At 36.9% G+C, this 25,998-nt stretch overlaps 2 protein-coding genes across 11 annotated transcripts in view; one reads left to right on the top strand and one right to left on the bottom strand.

Annotated features, from left to right (window-relative positions):
• Positions 1-2,993: 2,993 nt before the first annotated feature.
• pkma (pyruvate kinase M1/2a) lies at positions 2,994-25,664 on the bottom strand. Of its 3 annotated transcripts, none has more exons than XM_051134557.1 (11): positions 25,603-25,664; positions 12,847-13,025; positions 12,428-12,519; positions 11,058-11,189; positions 10,782-10,968; positions 10,241-10,511; positions 9,998-10,148; positions 9,718-9,870; positions 7,821-7,987; positions 5,447-5,628; positions 2,994-3,999 (listed from the first exon to the last, which is right to left on the bottom strand). In XM_051134557.1, the coding sequence occupies exons 1-11, from the start codon at positions 25,647-25,649 to the stop codon at positions 3,893-3,895; spliced, it is 1,668 nt and encodes a 555-aa protein (XP_050990514.1). In that variant the 5' UTR covers positions 25,650-25,664; the 3' UTR covers positions 2,994-3,892. The 3 variants fall into 3 exon arrangements, with proteins under 3 accessions (XP_050990514.1, XP_050990515.1, XP_050990516.1); XM_051134558.1 differs by lacking the exon at positions 7,821-7,987 and adding an exon at positions 7,313-7,479; XM_051134559.1 differs by lacking the exon at positions 25,603-25,664 and adding an exon at positions 19,483-19,647.
• The window catches only part of LOC127180474 (protein mono-ADP-ribosyltransferase PARP6), a 38,145-nt gene continuing 29,003 nt past the window's right edge, over positions 16,857-25,998 (top strand). For 4 of the 8 annotated variants that reach the window (XM_051134547.1, XM_051134546.1, XM_051134550.1 and 1 more), the window contains exons 1-2: positions 20,642-20,715; positions 25,583-25,882. The gene's annotated coding sequence lies outside the window, so the exon portion shown is untranslated. Of the gene's footprint in view, positions 16,903-20,641; positions 20,716-25,582; positions 25,883-25,998 lie in introns of those variants that run through there. The other 4 variants (XR_007829646.1, XM_051134549.1, XM_051134548.1 and 1 more) reach the window with 4 other exon arrangements.

Genomic DNA, 25,998 nt, shown 5'->3' with positions numbered 1-25,998 from the left:
ATTTTCTGCAGATTTTAATATTAAATTATACTTTTTAATATTTCTAATGTAACTTATTTTTTTATATTTTAACATTTTTAATATTTTAGTAACTTAAAATAAATATAAATTTATAACAAATAGTAATTCAATAAATATTAAAAATATTTTCAAATCATTTTCAGATGCATGACATTATTTAAAGCCTAATCCTGATTTCTGCTTTTTCTGCTTCTTGTAATTTAAATGATAAATTTTTAATAATGTGTCATTAAAACCAACCTTTTTGACATTTGATTACTTTTCTAATTTTGATAAGTCCTTTAAAGCTAATACACATATATGTCAAGTTTTATAGTAATTTAAAATAATATATTGATACATTACAATGATACACAAACATTAAATGATACATTTTTTAATATTTCTATGTATCATTAAAACCAAAACCTTTGACATTTGATTACTTTTCTTATTTTGCATTAGATAAAGCTGATACTTATATATAATTTGAAAACCTTTTATTTTTTATTGATATTTTTGAACTTGGCATCATCAAATTATGTTGTGAGACATTTCTTACAAAAAATAGTCAAGAATTGCAAGACATAAACTCAGAATTCAGAATTTTTTTCATGCAATTTTATTTTTTTTAGTTTACATTGTTTCAATTCTGACTTTTTTAAGAGTTTGCTGTGGATTTTTGCCATGAAAAAAAAAAAAAAAATTATCTCACAGTTCTGACTGTTGTGAGAGTTTATATCTCACTATAATTTTTTTAAAAAATATTTAATTTTTTTTTTTTTTTTAGAATTGCAAGTTTATATCACACAATTTTGACTTCTCTTATAATTCTGAGTTTATGTATTCTGAAAAAAATTGTGAGATAAATATATATATATATATATAAAAATATAATAATTTATTTATTTAAAAAATATTTAAGTCAATTTTTTTTGGAAAAACAAGCTTTCATGTTAGTAGCACTTTTTTTTGCTTCAGTGGAAATTTTTGATGCATGGCTATGTTATTTAAACAATAACCACAAGGTGGCACTTTTGTGAAATGATCAGATTGTCCTTCATGTGATCTGGTGTTTTTGGTGTGTTATGTGGTGCAGGTCTGAAGGAGAGCCCACGCATGTCTCACGCAGACTCTGTGCTGCTGACTGAGATCATGGATGAAGCCCGGCGGCAGGTGGGCGTGGTCTACAGCCAGGACAGCCAATGAGCTTTCACTGCCATGGCTGCTCATATCATCACCTTTAAATAAGACAATAAATGATTCAGGTGCTCTTTTTTTGTATTGATTCAGTCACAAAATAAAACCAGTGTTTGATTCTGTTGACGTGTGTCTTTCTGTTGTCACTCGTTCTCCATAAAAAACCACCTCCTAGTTTAGATACTAGAAAAACTTAAGTCTTAATGAATATTTTATAATATGGTTGCAGCTCGTGGTAACATTATTACAATGTAAAGCATATTTGTTGAACTGCATTGAGTCTGTTTGTCACCTGACGCCTGCATTAATGAACTTAACAGCTCTGGCTCAGTTTCTCATCTGATAAGGCTCATTTGTTCTAAAGATGCTCTTATGTAAGTGAACTTGAGCAGGAACACAAAGGCAGTATTCATCAGGAAAGCAGCGCCAGTACTTTATCCAGAGAGTATTTGACCTCATCTGCTGTCCAAACCCACTTATTGAAAAATATTGAAAAAATATTGAAAAAATAAACACTTTCACTATCAGACTGTCGTCAACAAGTGCATGAATGCAAATAATGTCAAGTTATGGAAGTAGATCTATAGCAAGAATAGTTTTTATTGCTGTTTTTAGAGCAAAATGTATTTTAAAATTACTTTTTAAATATTTTTAAAATATTTTAACATTTTGAGAACTCATTTTTTATATTTAACTTTTTTTTTTTTAGTAGCATAAAATAAATATAATTTTATAACAATATAGTAATTTAAAATTACAAAATAATTGTAATTTAATAATTTAATAAATATATTTAAAAAAATGTCTACTTCTTTTTTAGATTTAAATTTAAATGATATTATTTAATATATATATTATATATATGTATTTGTCATTAAAACCAAAACTTGACATTTGATTACTTTTCTTATTTTGATAAGTGCACTAAAGCTGATAGCCATATATGGCAAGTTAGCAATTTACAGTAAAAAAAAAAAAAAAAAAAAAAAAAAAAAAAAAATTCAGAACATGTTTCTATTTCATGTCAGATCAGACTTGTCTAATGCTTTCAAATCTTTGAAAACATTTTTATTCTTTAGCTTTGAAAACTGTCATTTTAAATATTTTATACTTTTGGTATTAAAGAGTACACTGTGTTGTAATTGAATATGTATTGTGAAGCACTTTAGCTCAACTTTTGTTCTTAAATGTGCTCTATAAATAAAGGTTAAGTTGATTTAAAAAAAAAAAAAAAAATTATTAAAAACAGAATGTGTAATGAGTAATTGAAACTGGAATATCCAAAACAAAATAATAATAATAATAATAATATGATTATATATATATATATATATATATATATATATATATATATATATATATATATATAATTAAGCACCTTCACAGTGACTTCTATTATTTATTATAATAATTTTACAATAAAAGACATTGTTATTATATTTTTAATAATATTTATATATTTTAACATTTTAATTTATTTTAGTATCTTAAAATAAATAGAATTTTTATAACAAATAGTAATTATATATATACTGTGTTGTAATTGAATATGTATTGTGAAGCACTTTCACTCAACTTTTGTTTTTGAATATGCTCTATAAATACAGGTTGAGTTAAATCTTTTTTGTATTATTATTATTATTATGTGATTATTTTTAATTTTATTATTATGCATTTATTTAAACAAGAACCTGTGTAATAAGTAACTGAAACTCTATATATGTATATATATATAAAATAAAATAAAATAAAATAAAATAAAATAAAATAAAATAAAAGCACAGTAGTCCAGCCAGATGCTCATCTCCCTTTATTAATTCAGTCTTGAATAATACAACACTTCAGAATGATACTATAGATTACTCTTACAGTTATAAGTACATCTTGCACCCTAGTGACACAAAGCAGGTAGATCTAAACACTCAGACACGCTCACTCTCTTTTACTCACACACACACATTCAGGAGCAGCAGAGACAAACAAGTGCGTCGTAAGGGGATGAACAGGAGAGATGAATGCTGGGAATGTGACCGATGCTGCTCAATCGCTATTCATCTCTCAGAATAAACTGCCGTTTACCACTACATTACAATGAAATGAGCCGGACGTGGACGACCCAACGTTAACATTTCAAAAAATATATAGCACATTGGTCGCCTCGCCCCAAATCAAACGGTCTCATGGATAAGTGCAACACAGAATGTAACATCATTAGGAGTGTGAACACAAAAACAGTGCAAATAAAGCACACGCCAGACAGACTAACACTACAAATAAAACTAACGAGTTACGGTACGCGTGAGCCCTTCGCCGCACGCTCGCGCTCGTTTGTTCGAGGGCAAAGGTGTTTAATAGACGCTCACGACCCGTCTGCGCTTCACCGGGCATGCAGACAGACGAGCACACAGATAGCTCTGGATACATGAGTGTGAGATTATGCTTGAGACTGAAAAGGAAATGAAAGTAGTGAGAACATCCAATCAGAGAACAAAACGTCTAAGTGATGACGGACCACTGGCCTGTGGGAGGAGCCAGGCTCATCATGATGATGATGATGATGATGATGATGATGATGATGACGACAACATCAGGTCACCGGTCTGAAAGCCTGCTGGAGTCGGGAGGGATGGAGGGAAGGGAGGGAATGAGTGACGTATGAACAGCAGAGGAGTGCGCTACGGTCCCGTCCAGCTTACTGCACTGGGACGACGCGCATGGTGTTGGTGTAACCGGAACCTGGACGCCAGCCGGTCAGGACGATCACCACATCACCGGTCTTGAAGAATCCACGAACCTTACCTGAGAGAGAAAGCAGAGGGTTTAACGTGAACATCTGTGATCACGGTTGTTCACGCATCACACTGACAGCCCATGTCAATTTTTTGTTTTAATTTAGTTCAAAAGCTTGAGTCAATGTTCCTAGCTAGTATTAAGCTGTAGAACTGTGACCTCTGCACTTAAAAAAGCCAATTAAAATCCACTGCAGCGTAAAATCTATGTCACATCTACTTGATTTAATGTGCCAACAAATTCAGTTTAAAGGGGTCATCAGATGCCCATTTTCCACAAGTTGATATGATTCTTTAGGGTCTTAATGAAAAGTCTCTAATATACTTCGATTAAAATTCTCAATGGTTTTGTAAAACAACACCCTTTTTATCTTGCCAAAATCAGCTCTGCAAAAATCATCTCATTCTAAGGGGTTGTTCCTTTAAATGCAAATGAGCTCTGTTCGCCCCGCCCCTCTCTTCTCGCTGTGGAATGACGGTCTTGTTTACTTTAGCCGCATTTAGCCGCTAAACTTCCTAACTACCACGTTATAAGGAAAGGTGATCGCAAAGATTCATAAAAAACGATTATACACACTTGTGCTGTAAGTGAAGCTGGATCACGAATGATTCTCGTGAACATAGACGGATATATGTAGATCGAGAGGCGCATTCCATTCACAAACAAACGTAATCTACTGCATCTTCAGCGGCTCAGATGTCGGGAGTAAATGACGACCACTATGTTCATTATTACATCCAGCAACACAACACCTCAATCACTCAATCAGAGATATTCTTGTCTAACTTACATCCAAAAATGGAAAGTTACTGGACTGTGACAGCTGGTCTGAGGTAAGAGCTCATGTCAATCAACTATGGTGGGAGCGGCTTGTGTGGGTGTGACGCCACAATGACAGGCATCTGAGAACGGCTCGATTTGAAAAAGGGGATATTATGTTTACAGATAAATTAAAAACCACTGCATGGATTTTTATCATTATAGGGTAGATTTGTACATACACTGACAACACAATGTTCAAACAACATGTAAAAGTGAACTTAGCATCCGATGACCCCTTTAAAGGTGTCAGGATGAATGTTTTATAGTTTATGTGGCGTGTGTGTGATTCTTGTACTTAACAGGTTATTTGTTTGTGCATCAAAGCTACTTTTATAATCTCCTGAATGTCTTAAAAAGTCTCTTGATCAATTGTTTGTTCTCTTTTTTTGCTTATATCTGACCCTGGACCACAAAACCAGTAATGTTCATTTTTTTAAAACTCAAAGCTGAATAATTAAGCTTTCCATATAAGCATGTTTGACATTTTAAGCTGATTTTCAAACATGATGTGCTGTGTGATGTCCAGTTTTCTCTCGAACCATTGGGCAGTGTGTGTTGCATATTGTTTTAATATTAGTATATTCCAGAGTTTTGTTTCTTTTTGTCTTCCACCATGACAATCTCGGTGTCTTACCGACTTCCATGGCAAAATTGACCCTCAGGTCCACGTCCTCAGCCCACACATCGTTGGAAGGTTTGTTGTAGAACACGGGGAAGATACCGCGGTACAGATGAGCCTGTCGGGCCGTCTGCTCGTTACGTGTCACGGCGATAATTGGGGCGCGTGGGCGGTACCGGGAGATCAGATGAGCGGACCTAGACAATCAGACAACAGTATGTCAATAAAAATTGCCAAGTGATAACACAGAATGTTCTAACGCCTTTTCAGGAGACACTTTTTATTGTTATAACTCAGGACTACAAGATAAGACGGTCAAGGAAATCAAAATTTACCAACACCACAAACTAAGGCTGGGCGATAACAATAATTATCACGTGATATAAATCCTTGATAAAGGATAACAAGAGTTTGATAAATATTCAATATAATGTTTATGCATCAAAGGCGGAACAAAAGAGCACTACTCATTTGAAAGTTCAAATGGCGGCGTGAGTTTACTAGAGCAAAGGCGTTTTTTTGTTTTTTTTTTTTAAGCTAGTGTTTATGCATTCACACTAAATGTAATTAGACTACTGTTTTTCATACAAATACATAGAAACCATATAACATTTTTCACCATGGTACTGAGGTGCTATATTTGTGCTTTTAACTGTGATTATCATGATTTAAATGTTTGCTACTATGAAAGACCAGTGGTTTTTCATAGTAGTAATTAAAAAAAAAAAAAATCCTCAAACAGACAGAATAATTACATTTCACCATGTAAAAATGAGGTTTATACAATTACTGATTTTGATAATGAACAAACTGTGTATTCAAATTTGTATTTCTAAGAGACAAAAAAAATAAATAAATAAAAACTGACATTTATTGTGATAATTATCAATATCGACTGATATTTTTTGGTCCAGATCGCCCAGCCCTACCACTAACCCACCCACACTAACACATACAGTACTGACCCAAAGACAATCATGTGTCTAAATTAAATTACTGTGAGAACACTAAAGCAAATACCCTACTCCATTCTGTTCTGTTTGTAAAACACACACACACACACACACACAGGACTCACTCATTCAGGGGAAAAAGGGTCAGGGAATGATGATACTTTGAGTTATAACTAAGAATATTCATTGAAATTATTCACCATCACCATGCTGCTCTTAGTAAACATACTGTATAGAAATTAACCATGTTGCCATTAACTACTTTGACAACTATGCATGATGTTTATAACCACTCTAGAGTGGCAGAATAAAAAAAAAAAAAAAAAAAACTAAATAAATAAAAAAATACACATACAATGAAGACATTTATAATGTCTTATTTCTATTTCAAATAAATGCTGTTCCTCTGAACTGTATACATACATATATATATATAAAAATATAAATATATATAAAAATATAAATATATACACACACACATATATATAAAAAATATACACTCATTATATATACATTTGATACTTTTTTTTTTTTAAATCAAAGAAATGTGTGATACATTTTATTAAAGAGAAAAAAAAATAAAATAATAATAATAATATTTTTATTTATTTATTTATTTATTGTCCTTTGATAAAATGCATTACAGCATGTTTCTTGAGCAGTTAGAATGATTTCTGAAGACTCTAAAAACTGGAGTAATTATGCTGAAAATTCCACTCTAATCACAGAAACAAATTACATTTTAACATATACTCAAAACAGCTATTTTAAATTTTAATAATATCTCGCATTTTTATTGTATTTATAATCAAATAAAAGCAGCCTTGATGAGCAGAAAAGTTAACATTCAGAAATCCTACAGCTCCTACTAGCCTCTTTTCTTACCTGCACTATGCTGAACTAGCACCTCAGACCCGTCCCCTCTTACCTGCCAGTCTTGGTGAGTATAATAATGGCGCTGGCGCAACATTTGAAGGAGGACTCGACGGCGCCCACAGCTACGGCATCCGAAGGGTCGCGGGTCAGAAGGGTGGAGCGCCGCAGCTCCTCAAACAGCTGCCTGTGGAACATGGCTGCCTCCGCCTCGCGGGCAATCTGACAGCGCCGGCCCGTGAAGGAGTGGGAAGGGAGGGGTTACACACAATCATACCATCAATCACTCGGACAGAGAGAAATATAAAGAGAGATGCGTGCACCAGAATGCTTACGCTAGTCCTGTACTGTTCCAAAACTTTCGAACAGTCATTTATTTCATTTTGTTTTAAATAATGCGTGACTATGATTTTTTTATTTTTTTTTTTTTTTTTTGGACAGCCACGGTGTCACGTGTCTCTCTCATTTCTCTCTCTCTTCCAGTCCTCTCCTGTCCCTGCTCTTCCTACTCCCTGACTGTGACCGATCTGGTTTTCCACATCATCTCCATGCTGCCTGCCTACCTTCCGGACCCAGTGAGGACTATAAACGCAGAGGCCAGGATTTTAAAGGAGGCCTCCACGGCGCCAATGGCGATGGCCTCGGCGGGATCGGTGGAGGGGGGCAAACAGCGACGCAGGTCCTCAAACACCTGCCGGTGGAACATGGCCGCCTCTGCCTCGCGAGCGATCTGATGCAGCCGGCATTTGATACGACAGGAGGAACACAGCAGAGAGACGAGAGACACAGAGAGGAAAGATACGCACATAAATGAGATGAGAAAAGGTGAAGGAGGTGATGAACAGATCAAGTGAGAATCAAGGGTAAAAAGAAAAAGACAACACAAAAAAAACAAGGAAAGAGGAAATTAGTGCAGGTGTTAGTTCAGAGGAAAAGTTAAGTAGAAAAAACAAAACAAAATGAATATTAAAACACATCCAGACTATCACAGTAAATCATTAATGCAAATTAATATTAATTACAGCTAACCCTCCACCATTAAATCATGGATATTATTTCAAATATGGACATAAATAAAAACATGACCAGTAAAATGTAAGTGACTTGTGATGATATCAGGGTTATAGAAACTCATATCATGCAAGCTGTTAAAAGTTGTAAAATACACGCTTAGAAGGGGTGAATAAGGAAGAAAAGTTGAGCACACCAAGACAGGAAATGAGACATTAAGCATGCTGGCTTTCAGGAAGCTTTGAGCTCGCTCAGAATGAGCAAAAAGGGATTTAACTTCCGGAGTGACTGAAAAACTCAAAACGCCAACCTTGAGCACATTGCAGAGCATGTGGATAGATTTAACAAGTTCATCAAGAACTGGCAGACAGAAAACACAATGGCTTCAATTTAAGATGGATGAAATGTTAAAATGGGCCATGAGCTTTAGCGGCGGCTGTTGTCTGTAACTGACCCTGACACAACTCCAGCTAGTGAAGGCAAAACACATGCAAATGTGAGAATGAAAGTCATGAAGGATGCTGTGGCATTAAAGAAATATTATGGGTTAAACACAAAATGTACAACGGGGTCCAAAAAGTAAAGAATAAATTTGGAACTTTGGAACTTAAATGCAATTTAAACCTAATGACATACACTAATGCTCAAAAGTTTTTGACTTTTATGTTTTTAAAAAAAGTCTCTTACGCTCATCAAGGCTGCATGTATTTGATCATATACACAGAAAAAAAAAAAAAAAAAAAAAAAGTAATATTGCAAAATGTTATTACATTATAAAATGTTTTTTATTTTAATATACTTTAAAATATAATTTATTAAAATGTATTAATAAATTAAATTTTAATTTACATTAATCTAGAAAAACACTGTTTTACATCGTAATAATATTTCACAATATTACACAATATTACATTTTGTTTTCTGTATTTAAATACTGGACACAGCCTTGATGAGCATACGAAACGTCTTTAAAAACCATTAAACATCTTACTGATCCCAAACTTTTGAGCAGCAGTGTAAATGTTTCAAAACACAATAAATATTTCAGATTCTGCATTATATTTAGGTGACCAAATTCATGTTATTTTTTCAATTTAACATTTTACTGATATGTTGATTATATAATTTGACAAGAATTAGAAAAATCCTAAATGCTCTCTAGACTTTTGGACCCCATTGTACAAACAAATCATTTTTTTACTAAAGGTTAAGTGGTTTAACAAAAACACAAGCTTCAACTGCTTTTAAATGTCCCACATACCGCCACTGTAAGTACATTACTGTACTGTTGAGAAGTTGTATTTAACCCATAATATTTCTTTGGAAATTCCTTTTAGTATTTTTTTCAGATGAGTAAGTTATGAGTGAAAACATGAGGCATGTATGAGTCAGGTATTAGAACGCTTAGCTAACAATGTTAATGTGTGCGCCAGTAGGGGGCGCTCTCACCATGTGCTGGGTGCGTACGGCCTCCAAAGGATAGTCTCCCTTTGCGGTCTCTCCACTCAGCATGATGCAGTCAGCACCATCAAGAACAGCGTTGGCCACATCGCTGCCCTCAGCACGTGTAGGGCGAGGCTTCTTGATCATGCTCTCCAGCATCTAGAAACATACAAGACTTGAGATACAGTGACCATCACGAGAAAACTGCTCCTTTACTTTCATTAGAGCAGTTAAACTGCAAGACCTTTTTAAATATTACTTTAAATATAAATGCAGGTTAGCTGACCTGTGTGGCACAGATGATTGGCTTTCCTGCTTTGTTGCAACGACCAATCATCATCTTCTGAGCCAGGAACACCTTTTCTGTGGGAATTTCAATACCCAGATCTCCACGGGCGACCATTATGCCATCACTAGCCTCCATGATCTCATCAAACCTGGTGAACGAAAGGAGATGCATTTAAATCATTTTTACACATCTAGTGATGCATATTGAGTTCACCTGGAGAAACAGGTGTAACCCGCTCACCTGCGCACACCCTCGTGGTTTTCCAGCTTGCTGATGATCTTGATGTTCTTGCCCTTCTCTCCCAGCACCTTACGCACCTCGTGCACATCAGCTGCTTTGCGAATGAAGGAGGCAAAGATCATGTCGACTCCCATCTCCACGCCGAACTGCAGATCCTTGATGTCTTTCTCCGACACGGCGGGCAGATCGACCGCGGCGCCCGGCAGATTGACGCCCTTCTTACTACCCAGACTTCCTCCGTTCTCAATTTCACACATCAGATAGTCAGAGCCTGGGAAAGAAATGGATATGATTTACCAAGCAGAAAAAGATGATTCTACCCAAGCATCAAACTGATTACAGGGTTTCTGAAGGTCAATTTAATGACCAAGCAAAGAAAATTCAAGGAATAAATGGAAGGGCTCTGAAATATCTGTCACTGAATACTGTCGTTATTGCATCACGTCTCAAAAGCACGTCTCGAGACTCTTGCGTTCTTTGTGAATGGCCCCTTATAGATTACAATTTACAAGTAATCTACCCAGCTCTTTCTGTCACTCACCGATCTCCAGGACCTGAAGAGAAATGAGTCCATCATCAATATAGACCTTGCTGCCCACTTCAACCACCTTGGTGATGTTCTTGTAGTCCAGCCAGAGCGTGTCCTCATCACACTTCTCCATGTATGCATCGTCTAAGGTCACTTTGATCTTATTTCCCTTCTTCAGCTCGACCTCAGCCGTGCCGCTCTGGAACAAACAGACAGATGGATAAGTTTGCATTATACAGTGATCTTGTATCAGCGAATCAGTCTTTGAACTGAAATGAGTACACTTACTCCTTTAATGAGTCCGGTACGGATTTCCGGTCCCTTGGTGTCCAGAGCGATGCCCACTGGCCTGTACTGGATGCTGCCCGGCTCGAAGCTGGCACAGGCTTCACGTACATTCTTAATGGTTTCACCGTGATACTGGAAAGACAGAAGAAATCAGAGATTAATAAAACAAGGAAACACTGAAATGTCTTCATGTAACAGCTGATGTTAAGAGCACTTGAATGTCTCATTACCTGACTGCACAGGTTACGTCATTCTTATTACCTCTGTGAACACACTCGATCACACGCAACTTAGCAACAGATAAGGTGTGTGTCTAGACTATCAAAACTGGGTTACTCTCTTACACACAACACTTGCATTCGTGCACAAATGAGTAGACACTTATGTCGTGGACTGTGTGATATGACAGGATACAAAGTCCATCTGCAAAGACTACGCGGTAGAAGTCTGCTGTAAGAAACCAGGTTATACGAGCACCTTTGATTCATGACGATAATGCTGCCGAACAGCTGTAGTACTAATCACAATCCAGCTGCTTTCATTTCAGTAGGTCCTGTGCACTGACAGCTTGAACTCTACACACACTCAGGGTCATTCTGTTGGGCAACCAACAGGCCTGTGTTTGTTTAAGAGTGTGAAATGTTTGTGCAGTATGGGAGAATTTGTTTAACCAAAAGCCCTCGACCAGCACATCAGGGTAAGCTTTCAAGTATAAATTAATACAACTGATAACAGTAATTGTTAAATGTTGCCTTCATTTTCTTAGTTTTCCTGTTTAACCTTTTATCCTCAGCTTTTGGAATGATGATTGGCACAATGGATGATTCTGCCCTAAATGAACCTTTCTGCTCCAAACATGTTGAGCTGCAAACAGGTCAGAACTAGACTGGATTGCTTCGGCTTGAGCAAATACAAAGAATGAATTCTATTCATGACACACTTTCAGAAATCTGAGCCCAATTTTCAAATTGCAGCTCATGAACTTTCAGAACTGCAAATGACGTTCACTGCGATTATGAAGCTTACCTCATAGCCTGCAGCTCCTGTATGAACTATTAGTGTGCAATAAAACCTCACCCTTTACACTGTAGAGAAATGATAAACTCTCGCTGGGAGGGAACAGATAAACTATTTATAACAGCCTCACTGTAGATTAGGTTACACACACACTCTGTCTCAGTGGCCTTTGACCTTGGCTGAATACATTAACTGTTCTTTCAGTTCACAAACTTGAAGCTGTGAGCTAGTTTGAGTATTTTTTGTTTGTTTTGTTAGAGGATGACATGCATCCATCAACTAAAACAATTAATGCTGGATAGATATGAATAGATAAGGATTAGATTTGAAAAAGAGAAAGACAAAGTATGTACCTCGTGTGAGCCGTGAGAGAAGTTCATGCGAGCGATGTTCATGCCAGACTTGATCATCTCCTTCAGCATATCCACAGAGCGAGAGGCCGGCCCTGTGGTCACATAACACACAATATACTTCCGGTTACTAAGACTATTTGGAAAAAAATTATGCATTTTCTCAACATCCCATATCTGTTTCACTACATGAAAACAATCCAATAAAGATACAGAACAATGGCAGATGGGGAGAGTTTGGGAAACCCGTCTCAGCTAAAACAATAGCGCTCATCAGACAGGACCTGAAGTAATTAAAGACTTAAAATGGCATATAATTCACCAGAGAATTTGCTGAACTGTGATCACAGAAGCTAGTGCATTATATTTCTGCTATATGAGCCGATCCAGCTGTGTGTGTGTATACACGTCTGAGCACTGACCGATGGTGCAGATGATTCCAGTGTTGCGGGCAATGGTGGGCTCAGAGTCGATGTCTAGCAGACACATGTGCTCCAGGAAGGTGTCGGCCATGGCAGCATTGAGCTGCTGCGTCTGGATAAAGGCAGAGCCCATGTCCTGAGCTTTAATGTGGGGCATCTTGGAAGAGACGGGTATTATCCTACAGAGAGAGAGAGAGAAATACCAATGTAATAACATCCACATGATCAACTGACCAATCAAGCATCTGACGCGTCTATGTGTTTCTTATAATGGACATAGAAACACAAAAGGGTTTGTAGAGATACTGTAAATGAAATTCCAGAACTTCTAAAGAATATTGGATAACTACTTTTTTATTTAAAAAAAAAAATCCAAAAAAAAAAAAAAAAAAAAGATAAATAGATGTATTACAAAGTATACTACACTTTTACTATAGTAAAACCACAGTTGATTTTCTTAAGGGATTTGCATTTGTGTATACTTTCTTTTTTTGTTCTTTGTTTTGTTTTTATAACTGTACTGCCCTAATTGTTTAATGTTTTCTACTGTTTAGGGGAAAAAAAGACATTTGCAAAACTGCTCCAAAATCTGAAACAAATGATTCGCCATTTGCGTTCCAAAATTCCGAACTGAATCAAATGATTCGTGGACCACGCTTCGAAGTCCCGATCTAAAGCCAAAGATTCTTGAACCTGCTTAAGTAATTCGGAGTTTCTAAAAGTTCCATTTCACCAATCATTGCGTGCTTTTTCAAATCATTACTAGTGATGTCAATTTGAAAATGAATGGCTCTTTTAATTTGACCTGGCTGTTGCTAGTGAATCGATTGAAGTGAATGACTGAAGTCATGAGTTTGAATCAGTCGGAGCGGTTCCAGCTTAAATGACTCACTCAATTGATTTGGTTTATCTGTTCCTCTTTTTGCATCTTCAGCCATCTTCAGTTTACACACCATTGTCAGTACTACTATTGGCTTAGTGTGCTAGTTTTATGAAATTAACTGAAATAAGCAAGTTTTTTGAACTGTGTGAATTTTGCATTAAAAGAATGTGCTTATTTTAAAAATTAAACACTTATTTTATAGATACGTTGTCTTTCAATAAGCCAAGCAAATAAAAAAATAAAAAATAAAAAATAAAAATTCTTCAAGCACTTTAAGCACCTTGTATGAACCCTGAACAAATTGAACTCTTTCTAGAGTTCATCTTATGGGTAAACACAGCAGACTGCAGTGATTAACCCTGATTTAAACTCAACAGCATAAACAGTGACAGGATCACTGCAGGGAACCTGAGGCACATAAAAGTCAAATGCATTTTACTGAGAATTTAGAGTCACATAAATTTAACTAAAGAGCTATCCTCACGCCAGCTCCTCTGAACATGACGTGTGTATGTGTAGTAAAGGTGTGGCTAAAAGAATGTTTCCGTTCCATGTTATGCAACAGACTCCAGCACTCAGAAATATGAGATTAACAAGTTCATATAAAGCTTTCTTTCTCAATACTGACGAAACCTTAAGATTAAAGCAAAAAGGAAGTGCAAAATGTGAGCTTCACATCTGCAACATACGGGTACTGCGTTTTAGTGGTTTAAACTTTGGTTACGAGTGGAAACCATAGGGTTTCAGGTTTGTTTATGCGAAAGTTGTTTTCTGAACTCACACGTGCATCAGAGTCTGTCTGAAATCAAGTCACATTTCATATGGACTCAATGGATCACACATACAACCTTATACAAACAGACTAAGAATGTGACCATACAACGACATGTCTTTCTGGTAAGAGAAGTCATACGGCACAAATCAAACACACAAACAGCCCTATGAGCTGGTCTTTGTGCGCTTGAGCTGACCTAGATTTTGTATCTTAAGGTGGCCGTTACTAAAGCTCAAATTAAAACATAGACAATCCACCTGAAGTCAATGTGATATCCAATTACAGCTGGATATCACTATACATCATTATAACTTCTAAACCAAATCAGATGCATTCAACAATTCGTACAAATACTCAGCTAACTGCATTAAATATTCTCACTGGAAAGTGAAACCTGTCACATGACCACAGTATGGCAGCAGGATGGGTTTGGCGAGGATTTCACTGCATCTATTAAAGCCACACCGCATCAATACCACGGTGGGCTGTCGTACGTGAGGAGATTCACAGCACCACTCACACACACGCACACTCTTCCTCACGTAGTCATGTGATGACTAAGAAGGGCAGAGTGGAAAATCCAGGCCCTCGTGCAGTGAGCCTCACAGTCATAGTGAAAGGAGGGGCTATTCTGCTTCCCGATACTACTACAGGAAATGATGCAAAATGTGGTTTGTGTAAGTAATTAGATGGTAAAGCCACTTTACATACATTACATACATGCAGTTGCTGATATTGATTGCTTTCATGCCATGTGGCTCAATAGATAATGCTAACAAGGACACTGAAGGTCAACGTTAGCTTGGGAATGAACATCACATGAATGTCTTGTTATTATAGCCTTGTTTTATAACCACATTCCCTGCTTTATCTCCAAAATCCCAGCTTTGCAAACACAGGCTTGATCTCAGAGCCCAAAGAACAGGAAGAATTTCACTTTCAAAACAAACTGCTGATCTGTACAATAATACAGTTTACATACTGTGATGATGTAAACAATCAAACATCAAGCAATTTATATTTGCTACAGTGTAAAATATATCACAGTATATATTGTTCTATGCGAGTATATCTGCATACATGCAGTAAAGTTAGATTTCAATCAGAGACCTCACTTATGGTTTGATGGATTCTACAGTTTAAGAAAAAGAAAATCAGGAAAAAAATAAAATAAAATTCATGAAACCACTCCGAAGTCCTGATCCGAGTCAAATGATTCACGATACATGAATCAAATAATTCATGACTTTGTGCATGTGAAATTTTACAGATGGTGCAATGATCGTAACACGATGTCACGCACACTGGCATTTTTTTAAAATAAATAAAAAATAAATAAAACAAAATTGATGCATATAATACATCCAAACTGTAAGATTATGTAATCTACTTCCCATTACCGCAACGCTCAATCATCCAGATTTAAAGTTTGCATTCTCTTAATGCAGCTAAGAGACCGTGCTGATCGTCTATTGGTCGCCATTCACAAATTACAAATAAAAAAAAAAAAAAATTCAACAGACTTTGAAACGCTGCAAAATTTGCAAGAGCTTGCGTTTCTGGTCTCCTGCATTCGTATGCGCATGAATGGGAAGTCAATGGAAAGAGAAGTGTTCTGTGATTGACCCTCAAGTCCTACAGCTGTGTCGGGTCATATCTGAAATCTTCCGTTCCTTTGACCTCTGTATCCGCCGCAGCACTGATGCTGTCTAACTTTAGAGTATCTATTAATCCACCACAATCCTGCATCTAAACACACACACACACAGAGTCGATGACAATCATCTGAATGAGTTGACACAAATAACACACACCTACAAGAACTGGTTGGTTTAGTAACTATAAGTGTCCTCTGGGCCTAACAAAACCTTACTCATCAGAAACAGCAGTCCTAAACCCACCTGTAGGCCCTTCGGCTCTGGGAAATAAGGCATTGTGTGTTTGTCAGAGCTCTGCTAAAGAGTGCCAGCACGCTTGACCTTCTTTCCCCAGTCGCAGCGCTGCAGACACGGACTCCAGCCAAAATGAAGCAGCATGCATCGCGCTGCCGAGTTTGAGCACTAAATCCTCTTCCCTTCAGAGAGGATAAAACACGCAAGCTACACGCACACTTACTGTCCTGCACGAGCAGGACTCTAATAAGACGCCAGGCCAACATGTGTCTTTAAACAAGCTGGTTTAGTTGTGAACCAACCATTACAGGCCCACCTTGTTTACTGTAGATCACATTACAATGCTGGGCTGAAATAGGAACGGGATGCCATAAGGAGCACTGGGCTAGCTGGGATTGTACCAGTATGAAACCCAACTGGCTCGTAGTAGAATACAACTCAGCAGGACTCATATCTACCGCATTAAGGCCGAACGGGTGTTTTACTGCAGCAAAAGAGCAACTGAGGTGAGTCTATTCTCTATGATTCAGAATAATGACTAATAACTGAGCGCTGGGACGTCCCTGGTGAGGTCTATGAAAGGCCGGTTTGTGTCACTGCAGAGCTGTGGGTGTCTGTTTTACCGTTGGTCTCTTCTGTTAGTTTAGTGGAATCTTTGACATTCTGGCGTAACTCAACAGGATGTCACAGAAAATATTCCCATATTGCATCGACACACTCACTGCAGAACTAAAAACTGCTTCCCTGAAAGAGTGTGACAGTTTAAGTCAATGTCGAAACGTCTACAGTGCCAACAGTGTTTATAATAAAGCTAATTTGTTTTCTGTTAATGCACACTTGAATTCAAGCTATGCATATACAGCACAAATCAGAATTTATGCAAGTGCTCCATTTCAATTCAAAGGATGTTTGAAATTGCAAAGAACAGGATTTACTGAATTGCATTTAATGAAGTACAAATGCACATTTCTGTCAGTTCACAATTACTCTTTCTGGGAAGAGCCCATATGATATACTGTAATTTACGGATAAAATACAATGTATTATGTTTATTTCGTTCCATTTTAATACTAGCTTCTTAAAGACACACTCCAGTTGCAACTTAGCTTACTACCCCAATTGAAATTCAGGAATCGAACTGTGTCAAATTTACACTGCAAAGCGCTTCTTACCTGGCAATTATATGCAGACTATTTAATGCTGCTCAGAGTTGGCATACATGCATTGGACAACAATTTCAACACATGTGATCACAAAACCAGTCATAAGTAACATGGGTATATTTATAGCAATAGCCAAAAATACATTGCATGCGTCAAAATTATCGATTTTTCATTTATGCCAAAAATCTTTTGGATATTAATTAAAGAAAAGGACGTGACATGTGGCCAAGTATGGGGACCCATACTCGGAATTTGTGCTCTGCATTTAACCCATCCAAGTGCACACACACAGTAGTGAACACACACCCGGAACAGTGGACAGCCATATTGCTATGACTCACCTCAGGCGTGGTATTGAGGGTGGAGAGAGCACTGGTTATTCACTCCCCCCCTCCTTCAATCCCTGCCAGACCTGGGACTCGAACCCGCAACCTTTCAGTTACAAGCTCAACTCCCTAACCATTAGGCCACGGCTGCCTTAAATTTCTTAAAGTCAATATATCAAAACATAATTTTTGATTAGTAATATGCATTGCTAAAAACCTTGGACAACTCTAAAGGCGATTTTCTTAATATTTTGATTTTTATTGCACCCTCAGATTCTAGATTTTCAAATAGTTGAATCTCAGCCAAATACTGTCCTTCCTATCAATCATACATCAATGTGAAGCTTATTTATTTAAAAAAAAAAATGGACCATTATGACTGGTCACATACTATGGAAGCTCGTTCCATAAAGGAACAGGAAAAAAACAATTGCAACTTTCTCACAATTTAGCCTTTTTTCTTAGTTTCTATCTCACGAATCTCAGAAAATGCAAAATATAAAGTCACAACTACCTGCAAATACCTTTTTTATTTTGTTAAAGAAACAGAATTGCAAGATATAAACTCAGACACCATTTAGTCTGGCTTTATGCTGCATTATGTCTGGATCTTGAGCAGGCACAGAGCAACCTTAACTCAAGCTCTCAATTTATTTCTGAATGAAGGCCAACAAACAATGCAGTTGACATGAATCAACCTACAACAATAAGACCTAGAGCCAGACTTGAAATCTGAAGGTAGTCAAGGTACGTGATTGCAAGACAAACACATTAAACTGTCCAATTCCTCCCTCGCAGAAACATGATGCAGCATCATAATTAGCACCCATCAATGAAGCATGCGCCCACACGACGAGAGCCAGAGACTGCGCTTCAGATGCCCGCAGGGGAGCGATTTCAAGCCAGTACCATTCATTCATTCATTCGTTCCTGCACTAATAAAGAGTAATAACTTAATGCAAATGCACACCTTGATAATGAATATGAATATCAAGACGTGCGTTCAGAGCCTTTTTAGAACCTCTCTGAAGATCAAACACCACCCTCTTCATCTTCATCATCATCATCATCATCATGTTTCACACAGGTGGTTTTGGGCTAGTCCCGCTGGGGGAAAATGTGGCGGATGCGCTGCGGGTCACGTCCCGCCTCTGCGTCACATTCTCCACCAGCGCAGACTCCTGCGCGATGGCGCGCACGTAAGCCTCTAATTCGAACGAATTCAAAATGAATGACGGTTATTGATCAACCGTCAACATTAAAATGACAAACGTTGACGAATGTCAAGAACACGTTAGTCAGCATAAAACAGTACAAAACGCAGTGGAATCTACGATTTAAGACGCTCAGAGGGTTGGAAACGAATATTCGCGCAATTAAATACAAAAAAAGGAGAAAAAACGTTAAAACACCTCAGCTGGATGAGTAAACACCAACTGAAAAAGACCAAAACCTGCGCTATTTGATGAGAACAGCTGCGCTGACGGACGAAAACCTAAACTAAAACTGTACACAATATCGTTGCTGTTGAAAAACATCTCTGTATGACTATTACGATGTTGATTTTTGTTGGTGCTGCTGCAGTGAAGATACTTACCTGCGTTTGCTGAAAGTCGGCCGAGACTGATGCGCTCCGGAACGCGAGCTCAAGGTGATCCGCCAAACCTACCGGGAACTACTTCCGTCAAAGACACACGCGGATTGATACTAATGACGTCACACTATAAAAAAATTTAATTCAACTGTTTTTATCAGCGATGTTTGATTATAACGTTGCAGAGAAAATCTCTAAACGTTTCTTGACGTTTCGTGAATGAAAAAGCAGTCCACAAAGCTCTAAAGTCTTGATAAACACAGTTAAGCTTCCTGATGGGGGGATTATGAAACGCCAAATGAGGGAAGTGGAATGATCCAATCAGAGCGCGAGACACGATGCCTGAGCACGAGGAGATCACGTGATAGGAGGATGCTGTACTGCTGTTAAACTATAAAACGAATGATAAAGTGCTTGTTGATCATATAAAGTACGGTTTTAAATAACCCAGTGGATGTATTGCCCATATAAATCAATTCGTTTGTATGTATATAGAGTACATACAGCGAAATGAGTGTACTTCCGCGTTAATCCATCCTAATGGTTGAGACTCGCGCAGACGCACGTAGCATCAGCGTTCATCTTTAACTCTTTAAAGAGCAAACTATGAAGAGGTTTTACCCTTATATGTCGCGTGTATAGGACACTAAACAAACTATCATCACTAAATGAACATGCATGTGTTTATATCACAAATGCCACTTGCTCATCAACGACTACCATGCTTTTTTGTACATATACCACGTGCAAAAGGTAAAACCTTGTTATTTTAGACATGCCACTGTAGTTAAATGTTTATTGGATGCATTTGACTGGTGCATGTTGGAAAAACGTTTTCTTAGCTAAATACCATGACTCAAATAAGGTAGTCATGCAAAGCTGTCAGCTACTATGAATCATGCATTAGCATGTGATACCATCATTGTACCATGGTACTAGCACTGGCTAGTGACATACAATTGTGTAATTTGCAATTGGAATGTAAATGCGAAGTGATGATTTACATAAATAATAGTATGCTTGTGTCTTGGAGACTGTCATACAGCAGTTCTTGCATTTAAAGGCCTCTGGAAAATTGTTAATTAATAGCGCCCTCTAGTGTGCATATGCTGTCACCAATGGCAGTGAAAACATTTTTCTGTTTCTCTCTATTTTTGCTCAGATAAGCACAAAGTCTGGGCAGGAATAGGCAATGCAAGATAATGGCAATCTGTTATATGACAGATCAACACCAAGGTGAGTTTAAGGACAATTAAAGATTCAGAAGCACCCTTTTCATTGCACAGATTTCAAATTAAATTATAAATTTAAAATATTACACGTACAAATATCTGAATGTGCACAAATCCATATGCATTGGCCTTCAGTGTTGGGGAGTAACTAGTTACATGTAACGGAATTACGTTATTAAGTTGGCTTGAGAAAGTCAATTTACTGATCTACTGTTTAAGATTATTATTGTTCTTCTTCTGAGCCAAATTTCGGTATCTGTCTCCTCCTAGAGCTTTCAAGCTAGAACCACCAAACTCGGCCCAGACCTTCAGACTGGTCTGACTCGGTGTGCTGTATCTTTTCTAACTGATCCGGCTTACGGTTTTCATAAACCAGACTATCAAAACCACCAAAAATCCCATAGACTTACATTGACGGAATGTTCAAATGAGCAACACTCTTCAAACTCCCAGAATCCCTTGAGGCTCAATCAAGCTTCACTTCTATGTACTATTTCTAATCCATTTACACTCATTTAAGCTTCCACTCGAATATTTCTAATATTTCTAATCTATCTAAATCATGCTAGCAACATGCTAGTAACATGCTAATCATGTTAGAAACATGCTAACAAAATTATAGTTACATGCTAATCATGCTAACATCATGCTAATAACTTGCTAATCATGAAAGAAACATGCTAGAAACGTGCTAGTAACATGCTAATCATGGTAGCAACATGCTAACAACATGCTAATCATGTTAGAAACATGCTAGCAACATGCTAATCATGTTAGAAACATGCTAGCAACTTGCTAATCATACAAGGAACATGTTAGCGACATGCTAATGATTCTAGAAACATGTTAACAACTTTGCTAATCATGTTAGAAACATGCTTGTAACTTGCTAACCATGCTAGCAACATATTAGTAACATGCTAATTATGCTAGCAACATGCTAATCATGCTAACATCATGCTAATAACATGCTAATCATGCCAGAAACACGCTAGCGACATGCTAATCATGCTAGAAACATGCTAGCAACTTTGCTAATCATGCCAGAAACATGCTAGCAACATGCTAATCATGCTAGAAACATGCTAGCAACTTTGCTAATCATGCTAGAAACATGTTAGCAACTTGCTAATCATGCTAGAAACATGTTAGCAACTTTGCTAATCATGCTAGAAACATGCTAGCAGCTTTGCTAATCATGCTAGAAACATGCTAACAACTTTGTTAATCATGCTAGAAACATGTTAGCAGCTTTGCTAATCATGCTAGAAACATGCTAACAACTTTGTTAATCATGCCAGAAACATGCTAGCAACATGCTAATCATTCTAGAAACATGCTAACAACTTTGGTAACCATGTTAGAAACCTGCTAGCAGCTTTGCTAATAATGTTAGAAACATGCTATAACTTGTTAACCATGCTAGCAACATGCTAGTAGCATGCTAATCATGCTAGAAACATGCTAGCAACATGCTAATCATGTTAGAAACATGCTAGCAACATGCTAATCATGTTAGAAACATGCTAGCAACTTGCTAATCATGCCAGAAACATGTTAGCGACATGCTAATGATTCTAGAAACAAGCTAACAACCTTGCTAATCATGTTAGAAACATGCTTGTAACTTGCTAACCATGCTAGCGACATGTTAACAACATGCTAATTATGCTAGCAACATGCTAATCATGCTAACATCATGTTAATAACATGCTAATCATGCCAGAAACATGCTAGTGACATGCTAATCATACTAGAAACATGCTAGCAACTTTGCTAATCATGCTAGAAATATGCTAACAAGTTGCTAATCATGCCAGAAACATGTTAGCGACATGCTAATCATGCTAGAAACATGTTAGCAACTTTGCTAATCATGCTAGAAACATGTTAGCAACTTGCTAATCATGTTAGAAACATGCTAGCAGCTTTGCTAATCATGCTAGGAACATGCTAGCGACATGCTAATCATTCTAGAAACATGCTAGCAACTTTGCTAATCATGCTAGAAACATGTTAGCAACTTGCTAATCATGTTAGAAACATGCTAGCAACCTGCTAATCATGCCAGAAACATGCTAGCGACATGCTAATCATTCTAGAAACATGCTAACAACTTTGCTAATCATGCTAGAAACCTGTTAGCAGCTTTGCTGATCATGTTAGAAACATGCTATAACTTGTTAACCATGCTAGCAACATGCTAATAACATGCTAATCATGCTAACATCATGCTAATAACATGCTAATCATGTTAGAAACATGTTAACAACATGTTGCTAACATGCTAATCGTGATAACAACATGTTAGTAACATGCTAATCATGTTAGAAACATACTAGCAACATGCTAATCGTGCTAACAACATGCTAGTAATTTGCTAATCATGATAGCAACATGCTAGTAACATGCTAATCATGCTAGCAACATGCTAGTAACATGCTAATCATGATAGAAAAATGCTAGCAACATGCTAGTAATATGTTAATCATGCTAGAAACATGTTAACAACCTAGTAACATGTTAGCCATGTTAGAAACATGTTAGTAACATGCTAATCATGTGTGAAACATGATATCAACATGCTAATCAGGCTAGAAACATGCTAATAACTTGCTAATCATGCTAACAACATTCTAGTAACTTGAAAATTATGATAACAACATGCTAATCATCCTAACAACAATGTAATCAGTCTATAAAAATACAAGCATTAAGCTAATCATGCTAAAACATGTTAACAACACGTTAAATCATGTAAGCAATGTGTTAAATCATGCTAGCTGCTTCCGTACTTTTACAACTGCTTCAAACTTTCAGGCTTGGCTTTCTCAAGCCAACTTAAAGTTTGTTCTCAAACTTTACTGATCTAGTTTAATTACAAAATAAATGTAATTGTAATTAGTTACAGTTACTGAGAAAAAATATGTAGTTAAATTACAGTTACTTTTGAAAAATCTGAATTTTTCACACACCCACGTCCACTTACAGTTTGAATTGACTTCTTTTAAATTGCATTGACTGCTCTAAAATGAGACACCAGTGTTTCAGGAGTTTAGGACACAGAATAGGACACATGCTTATTCTATAACTTTTTTATTTCCTATTTGGGTTTATGCATAAACTTTTTTTTTAAGATTTTTTCCAAGGCATTGTTAGATGCTAGTGTTTTCTGTCATTACTGTGCAAACATATGATTTCAAACCCAGTATCACAGCTATTAAACTATTTCTTGTTATGATGTTATTTATGTTATGATCTTGTTATGACATATAGCGCAACTGTTTCCCGTCTCGAGGTCCTTTCCGATCCCGCTCCCCTCTCTCCTCTCAGCTCTTTCCTGTCATCTCTCTACTGTCCTATCACAATAAAAGGCATAAAAATATAAGTAAAAGAGTCTGAATTTGTGGTGGCTGTGCTTTAAATTAAATGATTACACAGCTCAGACTCATTCAGGGCAACTTAAGTCAGTTCTATATGCTTGTTAATTTTTCTTGGCGGAAGCTTTGCGTTTGGTTAGCTAATAAAATATTAAAGCTTAATTCAATATTATGTGGACAATTTCTTAATTTTGTCATCCTGGTATCGTGGACTCGCTCTGTTGTTTCATACAAAGTAGCTGCTATCATTTTTTATTTATTTATTTTTTTTGTACACTGTAATGGATTATAAGATAACTAACAAACTAGTACTACTACTTAATTATTTACGTGGTGAAATGTTGTGTAAGAAAAGTGTTATGACTGCACTGTATCCCTAAAATGTCTAGTTTGAACTTGCCGTTTGCTAGCAACTGATTTCTTCATGGAAGCTTTGTGTTCAAATATTTCAACTCAGATCAGTGTTTCGTGTCTAATAAGTTTGACATGAAACATCTAAATAATCTATCAAGCAGCTGTGTAATAAGTGAAATAATGTACATTCAGCCAGTTGTTATCGCAAAATAAAGATGTACATTATCCCTTACTTATTATAATCTTAATTCAAGTAATAAAGGATTTTGAGAGTCTGACAGTAATCAGTGTTGAGCGCTGCTGTAAGGTTCACTCTGCCTGGTTTAAATGTTTCAAAATCATTAACAGTTGAAAAAAGTAATCGAAAAGTAATTAAGAGTAATGTTACATTACTTTAATAGAGTAATTGAAAAGTTACACTACTTATTACATTTTAAATCAAGTTACTTGTAATCTGTAACCTGTTACATTTCCAAAGCAACCTTCCCAACACTGTTGGCCTTTCATCCTGTGATTGATTCTCAGAACTGAAAATAACCTCTGCATTTAATTGCAAACTAAATAAACTCTGCAAACTAATTAAACATCCACTTATAATAGGAGATTTATGGAGCATCTGCTGTATGCTTGACTGCCATTGTATGTGCGTAACACATTTTTTGCAAGCTACACACTAAATTATTTTTGTGGTAATTTACAGCAGGAACAGATGCTTAGATTTGGATGACAAACAAAGTAGCATACATGCTATTTAAATTGTCCAGTCACTGTATTTCTCCACCTGGTGGTCACAGATGGGAGTGTTTCATCTCAGAGACATTTCGTCCGTGTGATTTTTGTCAATTTTCAGGCCTCTGCAGATAAAATGCACCACTTTTGAAAATAATCCCATGTGCAGCATTGCAAAAATGCACTTTAACCCCCACAGCATTGATGCTCAGACTAAAATAAAAGGTTTATAGTAAACTTTGGCCATATTTGAGGACTAGTAGGTTTAATATGGATTGAACCTGATTGTATTAAACAGGATGAGGATGCATCATTTTAATATGTGCACCATTTCTTGTTCTGGACTAGTTTTGGTTATTGTTTGATGCTGTCCATCCACTGACCATCTATCTGTATGTCTGTGTCCAGGTGAAGGTGTCTGGACTCACCTGCTCTCCACGACGGCCCCGCCGCTGCTGCTGCTCCCGCTGCCCATGCTGACCACTGCTCACCTGACGGCCGCTCGCTCACTGAACGCTGCTCACCTGCTGTGCGTCCTTGTGCCTCTCGCCCAAACCCATCTGCCAGTCCACGCAAACTTCGACCTGTAAGCCGTCATTGCTGTCTGCAGATGGGAGTTGTCAAATCCCATCATAAATCCCATTGATGCACTCTGGATTGGCTGTCAGTTGCAACAATGTTCTGGAGAGTGTCTCAAACTGTGCTCAGGTTTGCAATGACAACAAAATCAGACATATTAATATGATCCACATAAACTTTAACGCTTTATATTCTATACTGGTTCATTAGGGCCTGCTTTTATTATTCAAAGGAATTTTTAGAGC

The sequence above is a fragment of the Labeo rohita genome, chromosome 18 (assembly GCF_022985175.1).
Source record: "Labeo rohita strain BAU-BD-2019 chromosome 18, IGBB_LRoh.1.0, whole genome shotgun sequence".
Taxonomy (NCBI): Eukaryota; Metazoa; Chordata; class Actinopteri; order Cypriniformes; family Cyprinidae; genus Labeo; species Labeo rohita.
The sequence above is the reverse complement of the archived record's forward strand: the minus strand, read 5'-3'. Positions and strand labels throughout refer to the sequence as shown.